General features: G+C 42.4%; 1 protein-coding gene across 3 annotated transcripts in view; it reads right to left on the bottom strand.

The window, feature by feature from the left end:
* Positions 1–25462, bottom strand: part of LDB2 (LIM domain binding 2) — a 303189-nt gene that overhangs the window by 158111 nt on the left and 119616 nt on the right. For all 3 annotated transcript variants that reach the window (XM_084860351.1, XM_084860349.1, XM_084860348.1), the window contains exon 2: positions 17432–17534. In XM_084860351.1, coding sequence (XP_084716477.1) covers positions 17432–17534 — 103 coding nt within the window. The remainder of the gene's footprint in view (positions 1–17431; positions 17535–25462) is intronic.

The raw sequence follows: 25462 nt of genomic DNA, 5'->3' as shown, positions 1-25462 counted from the left end.
CCTGTTTCATTGCCCATAGCTCCCCAGTATACCAGGGAGCAGAACAGGTTCCACAGTGCAGGAGAGAGCACTCAAGTGCAATCAAGTCAATGGCCCTCCGCATCTCACTGTTCCACAGTGAGGCTAGGGCCCCAGCTGGATCACCAGCTTTCTCCATTGGAAACCCCCCAAGAGCTTTCAGAAAGCCACTGCATTCTATCAGTCTCCTGGGGCGGACCATCCAAATGGGTGTGTGTGCGCCCCCACCCCCCCGCCGGAGGGAAGTAATACTGTGAGTTCAAATTTAACCAGGAAATGATCTGACTATGACAATGGGGCTACTTGGAAACACACACACCCTTTTCAAATTACCCATCTCACAGCTTGGAGCAAAAAGCAAATGAAGGGTATGCCCTATTTCATGTGTTGGGCCGGTGACAAACTGAGACAACCTCATGGTTGTCATGGAGGCCATAAAGTTGTGAGCTGGAGCTCCAGAGACAGCCTCAGCATGGAAGTTGAAATCACCCAGAACCACCGTCCTGGCTCCCTCTAACACCACACTTCAGACCACCTCTGCCAGCTTGGTCAAGGAGGCTGCTGGGTAGAGGGGTGGGCAGTACACCAGCAGCATCTCCAGTCTGTCTCTATGGTGGAACAACAGGTGCAGCCCCTCATGGCCTGCTCCAGGGTGGAGTGGTTTCCTGGTGATAGAGATGGAGGTTCTATGAACCACAGAGACTCCCCCTGCCCCAGCCCTCCAACCTTTGTTGGTGCTGCACCGACTACCCAGGTGGGCAGAGCTGAGTCAGGTCAACCCCACCCAGCTCACCTACCGAGGTCTCAGTAATACACACCAGATTGGCCTTCTCATCCATGATTAGGTCGTGGTCTTATTGCAGGCCAACCTGGCTTTAAAAAGCAGCATTGCAAGACAGGAGGGCACAGTGGATGAGCTACCAGGTACATGAGAGCTAAAGGAGGGGGGTAGAAGGGAAACAGTGTATAAACATTTGTGACCCATTTTACTCTGATGTCCCAACCCACTCCTCTGCTATTGCCACCCACACAGGCAGCAGCAAAAACACATTTTTTCTAACAATTTAAGGTGGGGGAAAAGAGAGAGCAGGAAACCACTGCCATTTATCACCACAGTAAGCATTTATCCCTGAAGTCATTCACAGAATTTCACCCCCATGGCTGAAAATTCATAAAATCTGTCCCCCCTGCACCCCAGTTCACGACCTGAAGATGGAGTGGCTGATCTGAGGGGCCATTTTCTTTCAGCCATATCCCCTACTACACAACATTCCTCAGTATCAATGCATTACACAAAGATTCCCCTCCTGGCCTTCCCTAAGGAAAACAACCATGACTCTGCCTAAACTTGGCCTTTCTGAAATCTCTGGGCTCTAAGAAATGTTACATTGCTAGTGGCCGGGACTGACACACATGAATTGAGGCTTCCAATCTATTAGCAGGATTGTCTCCTTCTCAGGGAGATCACATCCAAATTGTTACCCCAGTTACTGCCTAGTTCCAATTTTTGGCGTATGCAGCAGAACACAGAATATTCATTAATAGGCAAAGATAAAATATCACCAAAAGGGATGCTTTATTTGCAGCAACACTGTTAAGCTGCACCAGACATTTCTGTGCAGTAACACAGACAATTGTTATGGAAATAATTGTTAGCAATTTAATTTGGTTTGTGTTCCACTGAGATTGTTATAACCTTTCATTCTGACAGTCAGGTATAATCACAAAACACATAACTACTGGGCTGCGGGGCGGGGAGAATCTTAGCAAATGTTAATTTTCAGTGCTTGTGGGCATGCATTCCATTCTGCCACCTGGCTCTAAAAGAGTTAACCTCTCAGCTCCCCTTCTCTGCAGTGCTGCATAAACACTGCACATTATTCTTACTGAGCATGCTTCATCTTTTTCCATCTCCATAGTCTTGGGCTGTCAATCAGTTGTCAACCTTCAACACATCAGCAAAATGCACACCACCACACTGTCAGCACAGCCGCTGATGAGACTCTGCTAAGAACTGTCAATCAAACTCACTTCTTTTATCTGTTCTGGAAATATTTTGTCTCTGGGAAACAAAGAACCTGGTCAACAAAGGATCAGAGTCTAGTATTACTCTTGTACAGTGATTAGGAGGCTCTTAACAGGAAGGCAACATGTTTTTTTTTCTTCAGGAAGCATGAAAATGATCTATTTTATTGTTAGAATAAATGCAAATGTCCTCTCCTTAACTCACCCCCCTTTTTTAACATGCATACTAATTATTCCTTTGAACCTTTAAAGGAGTGCAATAAATGTAGTGAGTGTATTGCACTCAGGTGACACTGATTATTTTACATTTATTTGTTTAGATCTACAGTTCATCCTATATCTCAGGCAACATTTTCCTTATCTCATTTATCCCAACAATCCACCAAAGCGGGTGACTGCTGCTCCCACTGTACTGTGTTGAGTCTGATGGAGCAATTGCCTAAAGTTAACATGGAAGTCTATTGCTGAGCCAGCTTTTTCACCCAGCTTCAAATTCAACATTTCCCTGCTGACTCTCTGACAAAGTATATGATAAATTCAGGCTTATAAACAGTCACTCTTCTAGTGGCCTGTAGTAACAAGTAAACAAGTGATGACGCAGGTGGACAGTTGTAAATTTGAAGATAACTGCCCATTTATTCCTTGAAGTCCACTGATGTGATACAAATGACTCACAAATGTCAATGCGGGAAGGCAAGCCAGTAACAACTGTTGTAGGTTTGCATGCAATCCTATATATATTGACTCAGATGTAAGTCCCACTGAATTCAATGGCGTTTACTCCCACGTAAGTGTGTACAGGCCATTTGTATTAAATGTGGCTTACTTTTAAGTGGAATTACACTTTCACAGAGCAACCTTACCATATATTTACAGCCAGGTGGGGTGGAGAGATCATCTGGCAAAACTGCTGTATCCATCGTCCTGTTGCTTCAGTGTGGGCAGCACTGGAAGTGGTGGTGAGGGGGGAGGGCTGTCTTAGTCCCTTCCATTGACTGCAATGAGAGGGGATTAACTGCAGAGCTGGTTTTAGGACTGTGCCATTTCTGAGGGCATGTTGGGGAAACAAAAGGGCTTTAGACGTTACAGACGTCCTGCCACACCCCATTTCCCCCCACTCCACTAGCAGAACATCGCCAATGGAACACCAGCAGAGCTTTCTACTGCCGTGGCGCCTGGCAGTGTGCTAGCATACACTGAGCACACCTCCATCCCCACCGGCAGAGCCCCATTTATGGCACCGCAGCTGGATTTCCAGCAGGGTTTAGATTGTACCCTTAATCATTTATTCAAATGTATTTGCAAGGCTGAGCAAACTACACTGTTAATTGCCCAAATTTTAAGTCATACTGTCCGAGATTTTCCTTAAGGCCTTGAACAAACCACATTGTCAAATGGAATGTAAGCTCAATGGAGGTACAGCCAAGAGAGGAGTTCAAAGTCTTATTTTTCAGATGGACCTGTACTAATAAAAATCCAACTCCTTGGTTGGGAAAACTGAACTTTTGCATCTCTATATCAATAAAATAGAATAAAATAAAATCAAATCAGGGTCAGAGTATGAGCTGTTAAGGCTGGGACCAGTAGTAAAAAATTATTCTGAATTTGTTTTACATCAGTGTTGGCACTCCTTGGGTATAACACTTTGGCTGCCAATCACAAACAAAGTATTAACAGTGTTGTACTAAATTAACACTGGAATCCTACACATATTTATTTGGAAGTTCCAGTACATTCAATGGGGATTACATTCAGGTAAGTGTATTCAGGTTTCTGCTTCAAAAGACTAAGAAAGTTCAACTTAATTATTTTATGGCTTGTAGCACACAAACCAAATTAAGTGACTTTAATTTTGAAGAAAAACGAATCAAGAAAATACTAAACAACTGAGCTTTCTGATTTCTTCATATAAATTATAGGATTGGATGTGCCCAAAGGGCTTGTGTCCAGCAGAATTTTTGACTTTTTTTTCTTCTTTTTAACAGCTATGGAGAATCACAAAATGCTTTCAAGAGAGGTTTGCCACACTGGATGGGAAGCTGCTATTTGAGAAACAGAATTCCAAAGCTCCCTTGGATGCATACATGCAATAATCCTATACTAGATAATTCCGTGTTTTTATTGTGTTTTAATTAGTTATTGTAAACTGCCCTGGGAAATTTGAATTGAAGGGAGGTATAGAAATATTTTAGATAATTAAAGCATTGAGTCAAATCAAGTTTCCCATATTGAAATTTATATATTATTTATATATATATATACACACACACACACACATAACACAAATGTGTACTAATTGGTTTTTATAACAATTGAAACATATTGGTACATAGTTAAATAAAGTGTTCTTATAATCTAAGAGCATAATCTCAAAACTGTGGTCAGCCCATATGCACCACAGAATTATATATTCTTAGAAACAAGAGACAGATTTCTGTCTCTCTCTATATATATTCATACAAGGTACTAAGCAAGATCATATACTTGACAACTACTCCTGCAATCCTAAACACACCTACTTTGAAGTCCAATTTAATAAAGTGGGACTTGTATCTGAGTAAAGATGCAGAGGAGTTGTTCTTTTCTTAAACAAAGTAGACCAGTAGTTCCTGGCAAAATAGTGATCCAGTTTGGGCATCATAACAACCCAGGGTGGTGTTTTTTGTTTTTTGGAGCAAGGGAGGGTGCTAGTGCATGCTGCCCAATCGCTCCTGCTACAAGTGGGAGCACCTAAACACAGTCTGTCCCTGATTATTTAGTATTGTGTGCAAACCAGAAACTCTGGCTTATTGGAGGAGAGGTGACCCAGAGTTGGAACTCGGAGTGAGTTAAACTCTAGGTTCCAACTCTGGGCTGTCTCTACCCTGACAAGCCAAAATTCCTGGTTCACACACAATGCTAAACAATCAAGGAAGGGGTGTCCCTGGATTATTTAGCCACTCCTGCTTGCAGCAGGAGCGACCAGGCAGGGTGCGCTAGCATGCTAGCTCACAACAACTCAGTGTTTCTCCAGCTGATGGAAAGTAAATGTCCATGCTGTTGGTTCATAAAGGCCTAAGTTGGAGGGCAATAAAAATCACCCATATGGGCCCTGTAGGTGACCCTGATGATCTACAAGATGTTAACTTCTGGATCCTAGTGCCTGTGACAAATCTAGTAGGCTGCTCACGATAGCAAATATTGTGTCAGTTATGGTGTCATTTATTAAGTTTAACCATAGGTCAGGTATTCGCACCCATCGTTCTTGTAAAAAGGGACATGTACAATAAAGAAAAAATCTGATTTTTGTGACCATCTTCAATGTTTTTCTACTGATAACTTAGTCTGAACTATTCTCTTGTATCATTCACATTATGAACTAAGGTTGGTCAAAACCTACACGTTGCACAGCAAATACGTTTTAACCTGTTCAGAGCAAGCCTTGCATTTTCTTTTTCTCCCCATACAACACCTTTGTGCTTTGTGCTTAACATCTTGGAAGATTCTTATATTGCTTGTAGTGACTGATAGTCACTGTATCATCCAGATACATTTAATTCATTTTATCAGTTATCTCTGGGTATTTATTTGTCAAGTGCTGCCTCTTTTTGGAGCAGCCAAAGGAAAGCTACTTTGAACACCATTTAAGGGATTATTGTTGACAGAATTACTATTTCTTGCCTTTCAAAGCAAGTGATAACTCTGTACAGGCCTTCAAATTACAGCCTCTAGCAAAACTGGTAGCGGCTGATCTGTCCCAATTAGGTTGAGTCAACTTGTCAGATATCAAATTTGCTAGTTGTATTATCAGTCTAAGAGGCACAGATATATCAGTAAAAAAGCAATTAATGTCCAGTTAGATCGGACAGGTCTGTGTTTCTGCAAACAGGGCTACATATGAAAGAATTTGTCAAAGAGTAAAAAAAATCCCTGTTGTCACAACTAATTTCTATTGGCTGTACTATCTGCTAAATGTAGAGAGTTCAGGAAAGAGCAAGTCCGTAAACCTGAGGCCTCAATGGAAAGATAACATGATTGCATGACCCTTTGAGAGTTGGTGATCTGAGAATAAAATGTTGAAGTGGTTTGTACAGCTTTTGTATTCTGCTTGTTGGGGGAGGTTCAGTTCAGACAAGAGATGCTGATGCTTTTCTGTTTGCCAGGATTTAAAGGAAACTATGGCTTTTGATGGAATCGCGCCCCTCTTAAAAGAACAGTTTGCAGTTTTGACATGCTCCTGGACCTGCTTTTGGCTGCTCATTTGGCAGTTGTGGTTGATATGATATCTTTCTTCACAGACAAAGGATCTTGCCACTGCCATGTATGTCAGAGTAAAATCTCAGTTTAAGTAGTCTCAGGGTTGGCCCTACCAATAGGCAAGATGAGGCGGCTGGCTCAGGCAGGAGATTTTGAGTGACATAAAAGACCAGCAAATTGTTAGTTAGGGCCCCATAGCATCTAAGCCGTAGGATATTTCGGATTCTCAGCTCCAACGTCAGAGACAGCACTCTGACCTCAGAGCTGGGAATCAGAACTCCAACACACTCACACACCGCCCCTGCCAGCACAGAATGAACCACGCCAGCTGCCTCTCCCAGGTCAGGAATATAACACTGGAGAGGGGAAAAGGGGGCATTTTGGTGGGTGGGGAGGGGAGGAGATTGGAGAGGCAAAGATATGAGCTGTCCTGAGACCTCTGCCAGGTTCCTTGCCTCCCACTCAGAAATGCTTTCACTAGACAGGCAAAAAAGCCCATCTAGTGAAAATGCAGGGTGGGAGGATGGGGAGGCGTCTCTGCCACTCCTCCCGCCCTGCACTGGATGATCTTAAGCCTCCAAGTTTAGGGGCTAATGAGCATGGAGGGTGCAACCCATAGGACTGCACCCTTAATATGCTATTATTGTATTTTTACTGCCAGGAATAGTGAGAGGTACTGGTGGTATTCTCTGCCTCAGTTGCCAAAATAACTTGGCTGGCTTTGGATACTCTATGCCCTGACTTAGGTGGGTGAGTGTAGTGTGCCATTTGCTGCTCTAAGGCAGCAAAATGTCTTCGGCCAGTCCTCATGTAATGTGCTTTACATGGGGCTGCCCTTGAACACAGTCTGAAAACTCCGGCTGGTCCCAAATGCTGCAGTGCTACTTTTCTCAAGTACAGGCAGGCATGGCCTTGGTGTACAAAATGAAGCAGGACAAAAGCTAATAGAGTTTTGCCAAGAGAACATGCTGATCATAGCAAACACTCTTTTCCAACAGCACAAGAGGCGACTCTACACATGGACGTCACCAGATGGTCAATATCGAAATCAGATTGATTATGTCCTTTGCAGCCAAAGATGGAGAAGCTCCATACAGTCAGTCAAAACAAGACCTGGAGCTGACTGTGGCTCAGATCATGAGCTGCTTCTTGCAAAATTTTGGCTTAAATTGAAGAACGTAGGGAAAACCACTAAACCGTTCAGGTATGACCTAAATCATATCCCTGATGAATATACAGTGGAGGTGAGGAATAGATTTCAGGGATTAGACCTGATAGACAGAGTGCCTGAGGAACTATGGACGGAGGTCCGTAACATTGTTCAGGAGGCAGCAACTCAATCCATCCCAAAGAAAAAGAAATGCAAGAAAGCCAAGTGGCTGTCTGATGAGGCTTTACAAGTAGCTGACGAAAGAAGGGAAGCAAAAAGCAAGGGAGAAAGGGGAAGATATATCCAACTGAATGCAGAGTTCCAGAGAATAGCAAGGAGAGACAAGAAGGCCTTCTTAAATGAACAATGCAAAGAAATCGAGGAAAACAACAGAATGGGAAAGACTAGAGATCTCTTCAAGAAAATTGGAGATCTCAAGGGAACGTTTTGTGCAAAGACGGGCATGATAAAGGACAAAGAAGGCAGGGACCTAACAGAAGCAGATGAGATTAAGAAGAGGTGGCAAGAATACACAGAAGAACTATACAGGAAAGATCTGAATGTCCCTGATAGCCATGATAGTGCGCTCACTGAACTTGAGCCGGACATCCTCGAGAGTGAAGTCAAGTGGGCCTTAGGAAGCATTAGTAACAACAAAGCTAGCGGAGATGACAGCATTCCAGCTGAGCTATTTAAAATCCTAAAAGATGATGCTGTTAAAGTGCTGCATTCAATATGCCAACAAATCTGGAACACTCAACAGTGGCCACAAGACTGGAAAAGGTCAGTTTACATTCCAATTCCAAAGAAGGGCAACGCCAAAGAGTGTTCAAACTACCGCACAATTGCGCTCATTTCACATGCCAGCAAGGTGATGCTCAAAATCCTACAAGCTAGGCTTCAGCAGTATGCGAACCGAGAACTACCAGAAGTACAAGCTGGATTTAGAAGAGGCAGAGGAACTAGAGATCAAATCGCCAACATTCGCTGCATCATGGAGAAAGCAAGAGAATTCCAGAAAAACGTCTATCTCTGCTTCATTGACTACGCTAAAGCCTTTGATTGTGTGGATCACAACAAACTGTGGCAAATTCTGAAAGTGATGGGAGTACCAGACCACCTTACCTGTCTCCTGAGAAACCTGTACGAGGGTCAAGAAGCAACAGTAAGAACCAGACATGGAACAACCGATTGGTTCAAAATTGGGAAAGGAGTACGACAAGGCTGCATATTGTCACCCTGCTTATTTAACTTATATGCAGAGTACATCATGAGAAATGCTGGGTTGGATGAATCAGAGGTCGGAATTAAGATTGCTGGGAGAATTATCAACAACCTCCGATATGCAGACGATACCACCCTAATGGCAGAAAGCGAAGAGGATCTCAAGAGCCTCTTGTTGAGGGTGAAAGCGGAGAGTGCAAAAGCTGGTTTGAAACTCAACATTAAAAAAACGAAGATCATGGCATCTGGCCCCATCACTTCCTGGCATATAGAAGGGGAAGAAATGGAAGCAGTGACAGATTTTACTTTCTTGGGCTCCAAGATCACCGCAGACGGTGACTGTAGCCATGAAATTAAAAGACGCTTGCTCCTTGGGAGGAAAGCTATGGCCAACCTAGACAGCATAGTAAGAAGCAGAGACATCACCTTGCCGACAAAGGTCCGTCTAATCAAAGCTATGGTTTTCCCAGTAGTAATGTATGGCTGTGAGAGCTGGACTATAAGGAAGGCTGAGCGCCGAAGAATTGATGCTTTCGAACTGTGGTGCTGGAGAAGACTCTTACGAGTCCCCTGGACTGCAAGGAGATCAAATCAGTCCATCCTAAAGGAAATCAACCCTGAGTGCTCATTGGAAGGACAGATAATGAAGCTGAAGCTCCAATATTTTGGCCACCTAATGCGAAGAGAAAACTCCCTGGAAAAGACCCTGATGCTGGGAAAGACTGAAGGCAAAAGGAGAAGGGGACGGCAGAGGATGAGATGGCTAGATAGCATCACGGATGCAATGAATATGAACTTGAGCACGCTCCGGGAGAGAGCGCAGGACAGGAAGGCCTGGCGTGCTATGGTCCATGGGGTCACGAAGAGTCGGACACGACTGGACGACTGAACAACAACAAACTACTAGGAGCATGTGACACTGGTTTCATGAGCTCTCCTGCTTGCAAGTTTGTTTCCAGGCTAAATCCTCTTGGCCATTTTAGCTATTGTTTTATTATTGTTTTGTTGTATTTGGTTGGGTGTTATGCATTTTGATATATTTTTGTTAGCTGCTTTGAATGCTGCTGAAGCAGAAATGCAGGATGTACATGTTTTAGAATAAAATAAACAAAACATAAATTCAAGGTGCTGGGTTTCACCTGTAGAACCCTAGAAGTCCTGGGAGAATCAGGGCTGCTTTGGTGGTGAAGCTAGAGAGACTAGAGCTACTCAACATTCTATTGAGGACTTTGGACTTCAGATAAAAACACATGTGATTTAGCCTAGGTTTTTTAATGAAGCTAATTTTGAGGCTGTTATTTATTTATTTATTTATTTATTTATTTATTTATTTCACGTCTATAGCACCCAATAGCCGAAGCTCTCTGGGCAGTTCACAAAAATGAAAACCACAGAGTGCAGCATAAAACAATATAAAATATAAAAGCTTAACGCCACAATATAACAGTATAACCAGAATAAGACCTAGCAGCAATGCAGAGATTTAAAATACAGATCTAAAACACCAGAGCTAAAAGATTAGGAAGCTAAAATGCTAAAATACTGGGAGAATAAAAAGGTCTTCATCTGGTGCTGAAACGAATACAATGTAGGCACCAGTTGAATACAACTTCAGCAAAGGAGATCGTTACCTTGTCGTGGTGCTGGAACTTGAGCACCTCAATGATGTCATGAGCTAAACCGTGAAGGGACACCCAAGATGGGAAGGTCATGGCAGAGAGGTCAGACTAAATAAGATCCCTGGGGAAGGAAACGGCAACCCACCCCAGTATTCTTCCCATGAAAATTAAATGGGTCAGTACAACCAGAGATATGTCGGTATACCATTGGAAGAAGGGACTCCCAGGTCGGAAGATGGTCAAAATGCTACTGGGGAGGAACAGAGGATAAGTTCAACTAGCCCCAGATGTGATGACGCAGCTAGCTCAAAGCCGAAAGGACGGCTAGCAGCCGATGGTGCTGGTAGTGAACGATGAATCCGATGTTCTAAAGATCAACACACCATAGGAACCTGGAATGTAAGATCTATGAGCCAGGGCAAATTGGATGTGATTATTGGGGAGATGTCAAGATTAAATATAGACATTTTGGGTGTCAGTGAACTGAAATGGACTGGAATGGGCCACTTCACATCAAATGACCACCAGATCTACTACTGTGGACAAGAGGATCACAGAAGAAATGGAATAGCCTTCATAATTAATAATAAAGTGGCTAAAGCAGTGCTTGGATACAATCCAAAAAATGACAGAATGATCTCAATTTGAATTCAGGGTAAGCCATTTAACATCACAGTGATCCAAATATACGCCCCAACCACAGATGCTGAAAAACCAGAAGTAGATCAGTTCTATGAGGATCTGCAGCGCCTACTGGATAGTACGCCAAAAAAAGATATTATTTTCATTATAGGAGACTGAAATGCTAAGGTGGGTAGTCAAACAACACCTGGAATTACAGGCAAGCATGGTCTGGGAGAACAAAATGAAGCAGGACATAGGCTGATAGAATTTTGCCAAGACAACTCACTGTGCATAACAAACACTCTATTCCAACAACCTAAGAGATGACTTTATACATGGACTTCACCAGACGGTCGACACCGAAATCAGATTGACTACATCCTTCGTAGCCAAAGGTGGCGGACATCTATGCACTTGGTAAAAACAAGACCTGGAGCTGATTGTAGTTCAGATCACAAACTTCTTATTGCACAATTTAGAATTAGACTAAAGAGAATAGGGAAGACCCACAGATCAGTTAGATATGAGCTCACTATCATTCCTAATGAATATGCAGTGGAGGTGAAGAATAGATTTAAGGGACTAGATTTAGTAGATAGGGTCCCGGAAGAACTATGGACAGAAGTTCGCAACATTGTTCAGGAGGTGGCAACAAAAAAGTCCCAAAGAAAAAGAAAACCAAGAAGGCAAGATGGCTGTCTGCTGAGACACTGGAAGCAGCCCAAGAAAGAAGGAAAGCAAAAGGCAACAGTGAAAGGGGGAGATATGCCCAATTAAATGCAAAATTCCAGAGGTTAGCCAGAAGAGATCAGGAATTATTTTTAAACAAGCAATGCGTGGAAGCGAAAGAAGATAATAGAATAGGAAGGACAAGAGACCTCTTCCAGAAAATTAGAAACATCGGAGGTAAATTCCAGGCAAAAATGGGTATGATCAAAAAGAAAGATGGCAAGGACCTAACAGAAGCAGAAGAGATCAAGAAAAGGTGGCAAGAATATACGGAAGATCTGTATAGGAAGGATAATAATATCGGGGATAGATTTGACGGTGTGGTCAGTGAGCTAGAGCCAGACCTCCTGAAGAGTGAGGTTGAATGGGCCTTAAGAAGCATTGCTAATAACAAGGCAGCAGGAGATGACGGTATCCCAGCTGAACTGTTTAAAATCTTGCAAGATGATGCTGTCAAGGTGATGCATGCTATATGCCAGCAAATTTGGAAAACACAAGAATGGCCAACAGATTGGAAACGATCAACTTATATCCCCGTACCAAAAAAGGGAAGCACCAAAGAATGTTCAAACTATGGAACAGTGGCACTTATTTCACATGCCAGTAAGGTAATGCTCAAGATCTTGCAAGGTAGACTCCAGCAATTCACGGAACAAGAATTGCCAGATGTACAAGCTGGGTTTAGAAAAGGCAGATGAACTAGAGTCCAAATTGCCAATATCCGCTGGATAATGGAGAAAGCCAGGGAGTTTCAGAAAACATCTATTTCTGTTTTATTGACTATTCTAAAGCCTTCGACTGTGTGGATCATAACAAATTGTGGCAAGTTCTTGGTGGTATGGGGATACCAAGTCATCTTGTCTGCCTCCTGAGGAATCTGTATGACAACCAAGTAGCAACGGTGAGAACAGACTACGGCTCAATGGACTGGTTTAAGATTGGGAAAGGAGTACGGCAGGGTTGTATACTCTCACCCTACCTATTCAACCTGTACACAGAACACATCATGCGACGTGCTGGGCTTGATGAAGCCAAGGCTGGAGTTAAAATCACTGGAAGAAACATTAACAATCTCAGAAATGATACCACTTTGATGGCTGAAAGCGAGGAGGAGCTGAGGAACCTCATGACGAAGGTGAAAGAAGAAGTGCAAAAGCTGGGTTGCAGTCAAACCTAAAAAAACCCCAAGATTATGGCAACCAGCTTGATGGATAACTGGCAAATAGAGGGAGAAAACGTGGAGGCAGTGACATACTTTGTCTTTCTAGGTGCAAAGATTACTGCAGACGCTGACTGCAGCCAGGAAATCAGGAGACGTTTACTTCTTGGGAGGAGAGCAATGACCAATCTTGATAAAATAGTGAAGAGCAGAGACATCACACTGACAACAAAGGTCCGCATAGTTAAAGCAATGGTATTCCCTGTAGTAACCTATGGCTGCGAGAGCTGGACCATAAGGAAGGCTGAGCGAAGGAAGATAGATGCTTTTGAACTGTGGTGCTGGAGGAAAATTCTGAGAGTGCCTTGGACTGCAAGAAGATCAAACCAGTCCATACTCCAGGAAAGAAAGCCAGACTGCTCACTTTAGGGAATGATATTAAAGGCAAAACTGAAGTACTTTGGCCACATAATGAGAAGACAGGATACCCTGGAGAAGATGCTGATGCTAGGGAAAGTAGAAGGCAAAAGGAAGAGGGGCCAACCAAGGGCAAGATGGATAGATGATATTCTGGAGGTGACGGACTCGACCTTGGGGGAGCTGGGGGTGGCGACGGCCAACAGGAAGCTCTGGCGTGGGCTGGTCCATGAAGTCACGAAGAGTCGGAAGTGACTGAACGAATAAACAACAACCAGGCAAACCTCTCTAGGGAGCTTATTCCACAGCCGGGATGCCACAGCACAAAAGGCCCTGGTAGCTACCCGCCTCACTTCCTTTGGCAGGGGCTCCTGGAGAAGGACTCTTGTGGGGGATCTTAGAGTCTGGGCAAGCACATATGGGAGGAGGCAATTCGTCAGATAACCTGGCCCCAAGCTGTTTCGGGATATGGATGTTAATACCAGCACTTTGAATTGGGCCCAGAAATGGACTGGCAGCCAATGCAGCTGGGAAAGTACTGGTATAACATGAGCTTGTTGGCCAGTCCGTATTAACAATCTTGCTGCCCTATTTTGGACCAGCTGAAGCTTCCAGACTGTTTTCAAAGGCAGCCCCACATATAACGCATTGCTGTAATCCCGACAAGAGGTTATCAGAACATGGATAACTGTAGCTGGGCTATCTCTGTCCAGATAAGGGCGCAGTTGGTATATCAGCCTAAGCTGGTAAAAAGTGCTCTATGCCACTGAATTCACCTGTGCCTAAAGTGACAGTTCTGGGTCCAAGAGCACCTCCAAACAATGAACCTGATCCTTTAGGGGGAGTGTAACCCCCTCCAGAACAGGTTGAACATCACCAGGCTGGGAAGACGAACCACCCACTAACAGTACCTCCATCTTGTCTGGATTGAGCTTCAGTTTATTGGCCCTCATCCAGTCCATTACCGTGCCCAGGCACTGATTCGGTGCAGCCACTGCCTCACCTGGGTTTGATAAAAAGGAGAGGTATTGCTGGCTGTCATCCACATATTGATGGCACCTCAGCCCACACCTCCAGATAACCTCCCCCAGTGGTTTCATGTAGATGTTCAACAGCATGCGGAATAAAAAAGAGCCCTGTGGAACCCCATGGCATAATTGCCAAGGCACAGAGCAATAATCCCCCAGCACCACCTTCTGGAATTGGCCATCCAAGTAGGAACGGAACCACTGCAATGTAGTGCCTCCAAATCCCAACCCAGACAACCTATCCGGAAGGATACCATGGTTAATGGTATCGAAAGCCACTAAGAGATCCAGGAGAATCAACATGGTGACACTCCCCCGTCCCTCTCCTGGCAAATGTCATCCAACAGGGAAACCAAGGCAGTTTTCATTCCAAAATCAGACCTGAAGCCTGACTGAAATGGATCTAGATAATCCATTTCATTCAAGAGTGCCTGGAGTTGTCCCACAACCACCAGCTCAAGCACCTTACCCAGGAAGGGGATGTTGGCCATCGGCCTATAGTTGTTAACTTGGTAACATCGTCCAGGTCCAGGTTAGGCTTTTTCAGGAGTGGCCTGATTACCGCCTCTTTTAAAGAGGCCGGCACCACTCAAGGATGAGTTTACCACCTTCTGGTTTTTTAAAAACCACTGCATTAAATTTAATTTTATATAAATTTTATAAATTTAATTATATAAAAAATAATTGTTTTTATTACAATGCTTTCACCTTCTATGACACTTTTCATTCTTGCTGTAAACCCCTCTTAGAATCTTTTAGATGGATAAGTGGCATTTAAACATAAATAAATTAAAAATAATTCATGAAAAAAGATATGTGGTGTGTATATATAATATATATAATAAATCCCACAAAGAAAATTTAAATGAACAAAATATTTACGGCTGCTTCAATCTTCAATCAGTTTAATCAGTAAACTGATAAACTAAAACTTGGGGGGTAATTTTAATCAATGTGGTTGCAACTTTAGCTGGTTGGAGGAAAAGGTACTATTGCATTCAAAAACTTCTCAAGCACACCCCTTTCCCCATCACATGATAGCTGGAAAATGTTCAAAAGAGGAGGTGGTCTACAATGAACAAGCATGCTAACAGAGTGCTCAATCATACAACATAGTTTAGTCATGAAGTAACCCAGGATTTTGTTGCACCTAGAGCTCAGTCACTGGGAGTTGTTGTGATTAAGTGCCCTTATTTGGGGATGGCCATATGCTTCACCTGCCCCAGTGTATCAGGGACAATTATTATTTTCTGGTACTTGTCCCTGAAAAATCACTGTGCTTATTTTGCTTATTTCGGTGACATATGTATGGGGTGGTTAAAAAATAGTTTATTTATTTGATTTGTACCCCGCCTTTCTATCAAAAATGGCACCCAAGGCGGCTAGTACACTTGTGCACCTCCCCTCCATGGTCGCTTGTCTGGAGAGTAAATATTGAGTTGCGGGTATTCTATTACACATTCTGAATTTTTAAACCTTAAATTCCTACAGGGCAAAGAAGAGGGGGCATGCATTTTAAGGTGCATATATAAATAAAAAAACAGGAAATGGTTACGGTCAGTTTAATAACCCATCTGCTTCAGAAGCCCATGTAAGAGGACATTGCAGAATGAATGAAATGAATGCCATGTAACCCAGATGGCAAACAGACTTCATTAATATGTAATTTGGCGGAGTGTGTGCAAGTGTGTCTCAGCAGTGATCCTTGATGCAAGCGTGGAGATATGGGTATATAAAAATGTCCCCATTTTCATCTGTGAAATGGAGGGTAAGGGTGGCAGATGCAGGATATTCCCTGACTGACTGTTCAAGGCCATAAATTATGAGCTGCTCAGAGCCATTAAAAAGGCTACTTATATTATGTGCATTTAATTAGGGTTACTGACTTCTTGTACCAGTGACACCATATCTTGCTTTGCCTTGTGGATACCTTCTGACTCATAATACTTTGTTACCATAATTTTAGATCCCTTAATCCTTCCGTTTGTGTCAGAACTAACACTGAAACCATTATTTGCTCATTCAACCTCCGATATCACTTTGCCAAGCTCCAGATTCTATAATATAAACCAATCTCAGCCCACGTAGTCATCTGCATGTTTATTCTCTTAACTCAAATCCCAGTCCAGGAACACCTTCTATCTAGGTCTCAGGCTATTAACCTAGATTTTAGCCTGTCCTTCCACCTTTTAGCTATTCTTTTGTTTTTATACTCTACAAACTACTTTGACATTTGGGGGTAAACAAAGGAAGTTAAACCTATCTTAAGTCAGACTGTTCCCAGACAGTCCTTTACTTCAATGTCCCCCCAGACCAGCAAAAAAAGTTCCAGCCTGCAAGTATAGTTCAAAATAACATTTTTCTGAGGAAAAGTTGTTCCATTTATTTATAGGTCAATTACATTTGTAGCCCATCATCCTCAAAGGGATTCAGGGAAGCAAACAACAGGGATGTACAATGTTTGTACAGAAATGAAGAATGTTGTTTCTGGTCGCAAAACATGTGAACACGCCCAGTTTGCAACCCTGAATGCGAACGTGGGTAGGAGAACATGTTCTCCAAAAAGGTTCAAAAATTCTCAAACAGGTGCTCACATTAAAAAAATATGCACTTTTTGACAAGAAAACAGTTCGCAATTGCACAACTTTAAAAATGCGCCATTTCATGCTTTAGCCTATGGGGAAAATTTGCACTACTCTGGAAATCTGCACAAATTTGGGGGGGGGGGTGTTGCGCAACTTTCACATTACATCATGTTCGTTTTGCACAACTTCCCCATTCGCACAAAGCAATCAGCAAACGCAAGCTCAAATCAAGGACAGACAAGCGTTGAGCTGCTATTCAGAGAATCTTGGTGAACTCGAACATCCCTTGTTTGACCATTTCTGGCATACATATTTTGCTACATATCTCTAGCACATATCTCTGCTTTCACAACAACCTGTGAGATTGGTTAGGCCAAGAGAGTGACTTGCCCAAAATAGCTTCATAGCTGAGTGAGGATTTGAACCCAGACCTGCCCAGTCCAAGACTAATGCTCTTTCCGACACCATAGTGGCTCTAGTCCACTGCAAGCTGTAATTGCAATTTGATATCCACTGAACAGATCATCATAGCAGCGCTATCCTTAAGCTGCCATCAGAATCTGTGTTATAAATACACAGAAGCGAAGGTGAAATATTATAATACATTTGTTTCTTACTGTATCGCTTTGGTCCATCTTCCAAACAAAATGAAAGGGTTAAGGTTGCATCATCTTCAAAAAACTCTGTTGCAAAGGCATCCCACCAGAGGTTGTCACTCTCCTAAGAGGGGAAAAATTATTCTTTTAAAATGAAGAAATCAGCTCCAATTTATCATGTTTATCAAGTACTAAATGTTCCTTTTAAAATATTCTCAATGAAGACAGATTATTTTTAAAAATTATTATTAGCAATTCAGAAAGCTTCAGATCTTGAAAAGAGGCATCTCCTTTACAAACATATAGAACAAGCCCCTTCTATCAAACAGAAAGTCTATGTTAAATCAAAGCACATTTGGGGATAAAACTCACCCAAATTTGACACCCTTAATTTTCACCTCAGGTTTGCCAACAGAAGTTTGTGCTGTGATGTAGTGTTTTGAACAGCATTCTAAACACGCTCTGACAAGGCAGGCAATTGTGATCTTTGCCTCCTCTTACCTCTGAATTCCCTCTGACCAGCACAGCCACCACATCACTCGCTTGTGCTCCAAAGCAAGCAAACAAACAAAACCCTACATAGTCACTGAAATATCCATTCAGGTGTTTTTTTATAAATATTAAAAAGTTCTCTACCACCATATTTTGTAATATCACACTAGACTAAGTATCGCATTGTAATGATATTTAAATAGCATGATATAAATATAAATATCACCCTGGAATAAATACTACCACCACCTGTTTCTGTAATTGTTGTGACCCAGCTCTCCTCCCTGCAGCAATGCAGATGCCAATGATGATCTCAAGACTGGAATCCCAGATCTCCCCGCCCCCCTGGCCTATTATCAGCACCCTTGGGAGCACAAGATTAATAGCCCTAGCCAAGGAAATTATTGCACTCCACACATTTTTCCCTTGTAAATTTCACTTATGTCTCAGAATGTAGCCACAGGGAAAGGACTCCTGAACTGAGTTGGAGAATAGAATCAACCCCTTCTAAATCTCATAGATTTCTTCATCCACTGACAATCTAAACTTGCGACACCAACACGTGTAGAGAAAGTATGCGTGCCTTCCCATATAGAAAAGGAGGATTGTTCAAAGGAAGATCTCTCCTTTTTTAACATTACATAAGATACCAGCTGGGATAAAGGATGATGAAAGAATCCAGCTGGCCAAATAAATAATGTCCCAGTTAGACACAATGATCTGGAATTAACTACCTGGATTCCTGTGGGGAGTCTTATCATTCTTTGAACTTCTCAGTCTTGTGTAAAGAATGAATAACCCAGGATTCTCCAGCAGAACCCCAAATGGGAGAACATTTACACCCACTAACACTGTTCGACAGGTGCCACTGATGGTACTCATCCCTACCCTCCTTTATGTCCAGGTTGGCAATTGATGCTAGGTGGTATCACCGAGTAGGCTGTATTTGGCCTTGGGGCTGCCAGTTACTGAGGCTGGCTTTACAGAACGCTGTGGGTCTTTCAGCAAGATTAGAATCTTTGGGAGGACTGGAAGTTTCTAGGAGTCAGTCACTCACTGGGCTTCTATTCAACTCATATATTTCTTCCTTTCATTTATATCTAAAAACTGTAGTGGCTGGGAAGTGTAGAAAATACATTACCAATTTTTTGTATGGAACAGCATAAACATCCATTTTCTATCGTAATTTGAACACTATCTAAGATTGTTAATCAGATGTTTCCTGCATGCTTTAAATCAAGAATAGAAAAAAAACCAAAATTGAAGCCAGTTGAATGTGTAAACTTTGGAGTACATTAGTGAATTGCACATTCCCAATTAAAATCACATGTTCTAATATTTGCCAGTGAGCCAAATGGCATACACAGCTAAAACGGTGGAGAAAACCAAATGAGAAAAAGTATAATTACAAGAAGGAAAAATGATTTTTAAAATTCCCCTTTTCCAACAAAAAGAGTCAAGGCTGCCCCCAGGCATCCTTAACTCATGCACTGACAGGTTACCTGGGATTTTTGGCAGAGTAATTATTTTCCAATTCAGCAATAATGAGATATTACCATGGCAACCCTCCTTTCACATAGCACACTCATGCTCTCAAACACTGAAATAATGGACAAAAAAATTAATACTTTGAAAAGTACTTTAAAAATACATTTAAAGCAAAGGACAAAAGGAAGAAAAGAGCAGAAGAAACTTGACAGCAGGTTCAGGAGAGGAGAAGTGACCAGTGACCCTTGACACTTATTACGCATTAGGTTTTCAAGTAAGTTTTTCTTCTATAAAAAATTGCACTGCATAAGTCCATGTTAATTTTTGCTCCTGTTTTCTATAATGAACTCTCTTCAAATAAAAATTCTTTAGAGGATTTTTAGAGAAATCCTGGATATCATTATTACCACATTCTTAAATGTCCCTAGGCCAGATAAGACAGGATTGCTCTTAGCCTGTACTGTTTAATTGGTCCACAGGTGCAATATAAAGTTGAACCATTATATTCACCAGCGTATTTGTTGTTGTTGTTGCAATAGCAGCTTATTGTATAATCTAAGAAAATTGTCTCTTTAAGACACATTTTGACAGTAATCCATATCTCATCATGGGTACCAATTGGGGGCTTTAAATAGGAATGGGAATCCCTATGCACATCAAAAGGCACATCCAGCCAGTTTCCGGATGAACACTGTGAAACAGATGGAGATACATATTCCATGTTCATCCATATCAGATATACAAGTGGAAGACTGTTTCCATGCATGAATCTCCCTGGCTGATTTGGACCAATAGTCTGTGAGGCTGAGCCAGATTCTTAGGTGCTTCCAGAAGAGTCTTTTTCTCAAGAATCGCCATGCCTCTCCTCCTTCACTCACATTTTATGGAGTGTCTAGACGATATCATCATCATTGTTTTATAATTGGCCCCTGTTTTCCCAGCAATTAGTCTCTGTGTTTCTCTCATTGAAAACAAGAATGGAACCACAGCAGAAATTCCACAGCTGTAGATGTTCCTCATCACTACTTCACCATCTTTTGATGGGGGTGTGGTTTTGACATATGCAATGACATTTTTAGAGGTTGAGTGTTATGTTTCCACTCCCTTCTTGGGCGCAAGTTCACCATTACATTTCCCTCAGCGCCATTTTATTTATGTTGTTTATGAGACTTTTGTTGTTGTTTATGAGGTTTCTAAGCTTTGCAAAATAGCAAACTTCAAAAGGGGAGGAGCAGCAGGTTTTCCTCCAGGATGGCAAAAGGGGGTGAAATTTATTTATAAAACGAATAGGCCACCTTTTAGGAGGAACCCACTCAATGTTGCACACAAAATTAAAACCATAATTTACTATGAGGGGGCTTGTGTGGGTACATCCTCTTTAGTAAAAAGAGAGAAGTAGCTCCTATGATGTTGACTTTAGTAAGAAAGCAACCATGCTGACTGTCTTCTGAAGATCTCTCTCTTGCTACAGAAGGAACAAAAGAACCAAATGACACTCCTCCCAGCGGAGACAGATATGCTGAGCTTCTTAGCAGCCACTTCAATGGTATTGGAAGAAGGGGAGGAGAAAACAACTTTCTGAACAAACTAAGGAAAGCTGTCACTAATGTTGGTGGAAAGTGGGTGGAAAGAAAATACTTACCAAACGCAGGAAACGATTAATAACCGACAGCAAGAGATAGGGAAAAGGGAAGTTGTGGTTTTTAATCCCCTCAGCACATATAGCATAAGAGACTAACAGGGCCAGCCCTATCATTACGTGGGCTCGTGGGCTCACTTCAGGTGGAAGAGCAGGAAGAGTGGCAAATTGCGCCATTCTCCTCCCAACCCTACCAGGAGAGCTTGCCACTGCCTCCTCCACAGGTGCTCTGGAGCGCCCCACCAGCTACTCTCCCACTATGGCATTTGCTGCACCAAGAAAGTGGCTGGCAGAGCTCTCTAGAGCAACTTGCTGGGTGTGCCGCTGCTGCTTCTTACTGTAGGCAGCTGCTCCAGCCTCATGCCCCAGTTGCGGTGCTCCCACAAGACTTCAGCTGGGGCACAAGGTGGAAGTGGCTGAGCAGGCAGGAGTGAGCAAGTGAACGAGCAGCTGGTGTCAGGAGCGCCCTAGCGGCCTCTTTCAGTCTACTCCAATAGCCAACTCAAGACACAGACAAAAGGATTCTTTTCAAGGCTTTAATCCTTTTACAACTTAATGACTCTTTCAGATGCTAATCACCAGCGGCTAAACAATGAACAGCAGAGTAGCGTATGCTCCGGGTTAGGCAGTTGGTCCCCATTTGAAGGAGAATCACTTGCAGACCCTGAACTTATGGGCTAGGGAGAGTTCCTCCCTCTTTCCCTTGGGTCCACGGGATGCAGCCGTCGCTTGCGTGCCAAACGGGCGCTATGCCTCCTTTCTGCGCCCTCCATCGCTTGTCACTCCCTGCGTCTGCATCGAGTGTCTAGCAAGCCCCCCTCCCGCACTCTCTCACTGCCACGGTCACTATCTCAGGAATGCCGGCAGGAGGAATCTCTGCCAGCTGCTGTGCCTGTGAGGGATGAGCGGGCTCCTCTCCCACGGATTGCTGTTCCTCCTCAGAATCAGAACTGCTCAGGGGTTCTATGGGCTCAGTTTCCATCCTGACATGTGGCCAGATGGGCTGGAGAGTGAACGGCCGGCCAGCTGGCCAAGCAGACGTGGCAAGATACATTGGACCAGGCCTGGAGACTAACATGGATAATACAGGGTTCCCCAATACAAACCTCATCCCACCATGGAATTACCACAAACACAGACATAAGCTTAATGTTGTTTAATGTTTTTTAAAGAACTCAAATGTGAAATTGTTGATCTTCTAACAAAAATATATAACATGTCCCTAAGATCAGCCTCTATACCAGAGGACTGGAGAATGGCCAATGTAACAGCAATTTTTAAAAAGAGATCCAGGGGGGATCCAGGAAATTACAGGCCAGTTAGCTTAACATCTGTTCTGTGTAAACTGGTTAAAAGCATTATTAAAGATAAAATTAGTAGGCATATAGAAGGACAAGCCCTGCTGAAGAAGAATCAACATGGCTTCTGCAAAGCTAAGTCATGTCAATATGCATATGCACAGGGGTGATCTGGTCAACATTGTTTACTTGGACTTCCAAAATGCCTATGATAAAGTCCCTCATGAAAGATGCCTGGGGACATAATCCAAGATTAAGCACTTTAAAATCCCATTGATTTAAGGGGGTAAGAGTCACTTAAATCTCTCTCTTTGAAATCAACGGGGCTTCAAAGTGCTTATATTTGTTTGATCATGACGTTGGTGTAGTCATTATCCCTAAACTCTATGTGTTGGGGCATATTTTACTATATAGATTCTATCCTAAAAGCCTAAATATGGATTTTTAAAAGTGAAGGGCACAGCTGTTTTGTACACTATGAAAAGTTTATTTCAGAACCCAACCATCTGAGAGAAGCTCAGTTTGTGTGATAAAATATGTTCCCATCCCCCACACCACTGTCTGGAGAACAAAGTGACCCTGAGAATACAATTAAGGACACTAGAAACGTATGCATGCTGAAGGCATCAATCCCATTGCTTACAAGAAAAAGTGACTAACAGAGCTGTGTTGACAATGTAGCTAAAGTTACTTTATTTATTTATTAGATTGATAAACCACCCTTCATCCACAAGAGATCCCAGGGCAATGTACGTAACAGAAATACAATATAACAATGATAAAATTACAAGGTAAGAGGCATACAAATTTTTCAACCAGCAAACAAACAAATCAATCAATTTTTAAAAGCCATTTAAAATGCCAATGTAATTTTGTAAGAACTGGCTCCATATAAGTAACCTGGTCAGAATTCTAGCAGTTGAATTCTGCACGAATTGAAGCTTCCAACTGGTTTTCAAGGGAAGGGCTATCTCTGTCCAGGATCAGCCACAGATGGGGAGCCAGTCAAATCTGGGGAAAAGTACTCCAAGGCACCAAAACCAGTTGAATCTGTAGTAGCAATGCTGGATCAAGGAGCATCATCATGTAGCATACTCGCAAAACCATCCAAAATTGAGTACCAACTGTCTAGATCCAGGAACCACCTGTCCACAGTTGTTACAGGTATAGTAACTGCATAAAAAGGAGCTACAACAAATCCTATTTTTTATTCTTGCAAATTAATCTTGGATACATCCAAGAATCTGCCTTTGAAATTTGCTCATAACTGTCCCCTCCCCCAAAAACATACATACACACACACACACACACACACCTTTTTTACTCCTCCCCTGTTAAAATCTGAAATGGTACCCTGGATTATATTCTTGCCATTCATTACTTCACTTATTGTTTGTTTGTTTCTCTTTAATAGCATGGCTTGCTTTGTTTGATTTTGGAGAATGGCTAGATGCCATCTCTGGAACAATGTATGCTTAAACTGGCAGGAAGATCTGAAGGCTTGGAACAAGGAACAATGTGTTTTCTATTTAATGATACTCATCCAGTTTCTTGCCAGAAAATCTGCTTGATACTCAGAGAACACCACCAGGTTTTTAAACTGTCTTATTAATTAACTTACTTTTTTGTTTAAGTTCCAACTTGGAATTCATCTGAGGTTTCTGCATGTAAGAAAGATGATTCCACGTTTCCATTTTTAATAATAATTATTATTATCATCATCATTATTACACATACACTATATGGTGGCTGTTTTCCCAAAACACAGAAATACAAGCTGCAATCCTAAGCACACTTACTTATTAGCAAGTCCTATGGACTAAAACTAGAACTTGAATGAAATTGATTGGCGATAGGGTTCAGGGCAGAAAACAGGATGTACTTCACACAATGCATAGTTAAATTAATTGCCACAGAATGTGATGGCCCCGAATTTACATTGCTTAGGAAGAGGATTCAGTAAATTCAAAGGTTAGGTTTATTAATGGCTAAAAGCAAGGATAACAAAGTGGAACATCCATGTTCAGGGGCAGTATACCTCTAACTACTAGATGGTAGGGAGAAAACAGAGGAAGTCTGTTGCCTACATGCTCTGTTTATGGGCTTTCCAAAAGCATCTGGCTGACCACTGTTGGAAACAGAATGTTGGACTAAATTGGTCCTTGGTCTGATCCAGCAAGGCAATGGCCTCAGTGGGGCTTACTTTTCAATAAATATGGATACAATTATGTGGATATTCAGACAAGTCAGCACTAATAAAAGCCCTAATCTACAGAAATCTTCTCTTGACACAAAGAATCAGGTGTTTGGAACAAACTACCATTTTCCAGGAGTAATTAATTTTATTGCATACAATCCGTCCTGTTGCATTGCCACGTTCTGGCACAGGCAATGTTGCAGTGCTCTATAATGCTCCTATTTCTGGAACTGGCACACAGCATCTTCAGTGATGCTAATTCTTTTCTCCAAATGATAAACCGGCAGGGTGGAAAACAATGCATCAGGGAAGTTCAGAAAGATACACAAATTACCCTTTTCATGGTTTACTCCCACTTATACTTGATTAGCTAAGTGTCTTTCAAGAAGTATATTCTCTAAATGGCAAGAGTCTAAAATGCAAGTCGGGGGGGATGGGGGGGGACGTCGTCAAGCCATTTCATTAAATCCATGCAGGTTAAAATGCCTAAGAAAGTTGGGGCTGCTACTCAAAATCTGTTGACTTTCTGCTAACCATCTGTACGCTGGTAGCACATCATTATGCTGAATGTTATGTTTTCCCTGCTCCTGCTCCACAGCACTGGTTTGTGCTAGTGGAAGCAAGGAAGTTCCCAGTCTAATGATGACAGAACAGGAGGAATGTAGTACTACATAGTACAGAGGGGTGGGGGTAACTCAAGATAAAGCTGCTGGTTTGGGCAGTAGTCCAGTCTTCCTGGTATCATGGAGTTCAACCTTTATTTATGAGAAAAACATATAGACAGAGAGGCACATGTCCCCAATTCAAAACTGGAAAAGTGTACATAGGTTGGTCTCCAATATATTTCCCATTCCTTGCCATTCAGTGCAGTACATAGGCAAAAGGAGAAATAGTTTTCTGTTAGGCAGCAATAACTGAGTTGTTAAATTGAAGCAAAT

This window comes from Heloderma suspectum, chromosome 5 (assembly GCF_057233095.1).
Source record: "Heloderma suspectum isolate Gila_16-S chromosome 5, 16-S_ref, whole genome shotgun sequence".
Lineage (NCBI taxonomy): Eukaryota > Metazoa > Chordata > Lepidosauria > Squamata > Helodermatidae > Heloderma > Heloderma suspectum.
Note: the sequence above shows the minus strand (reverse complement) of the source record. Positions and strands in the feature narration are given on the sequence as shown.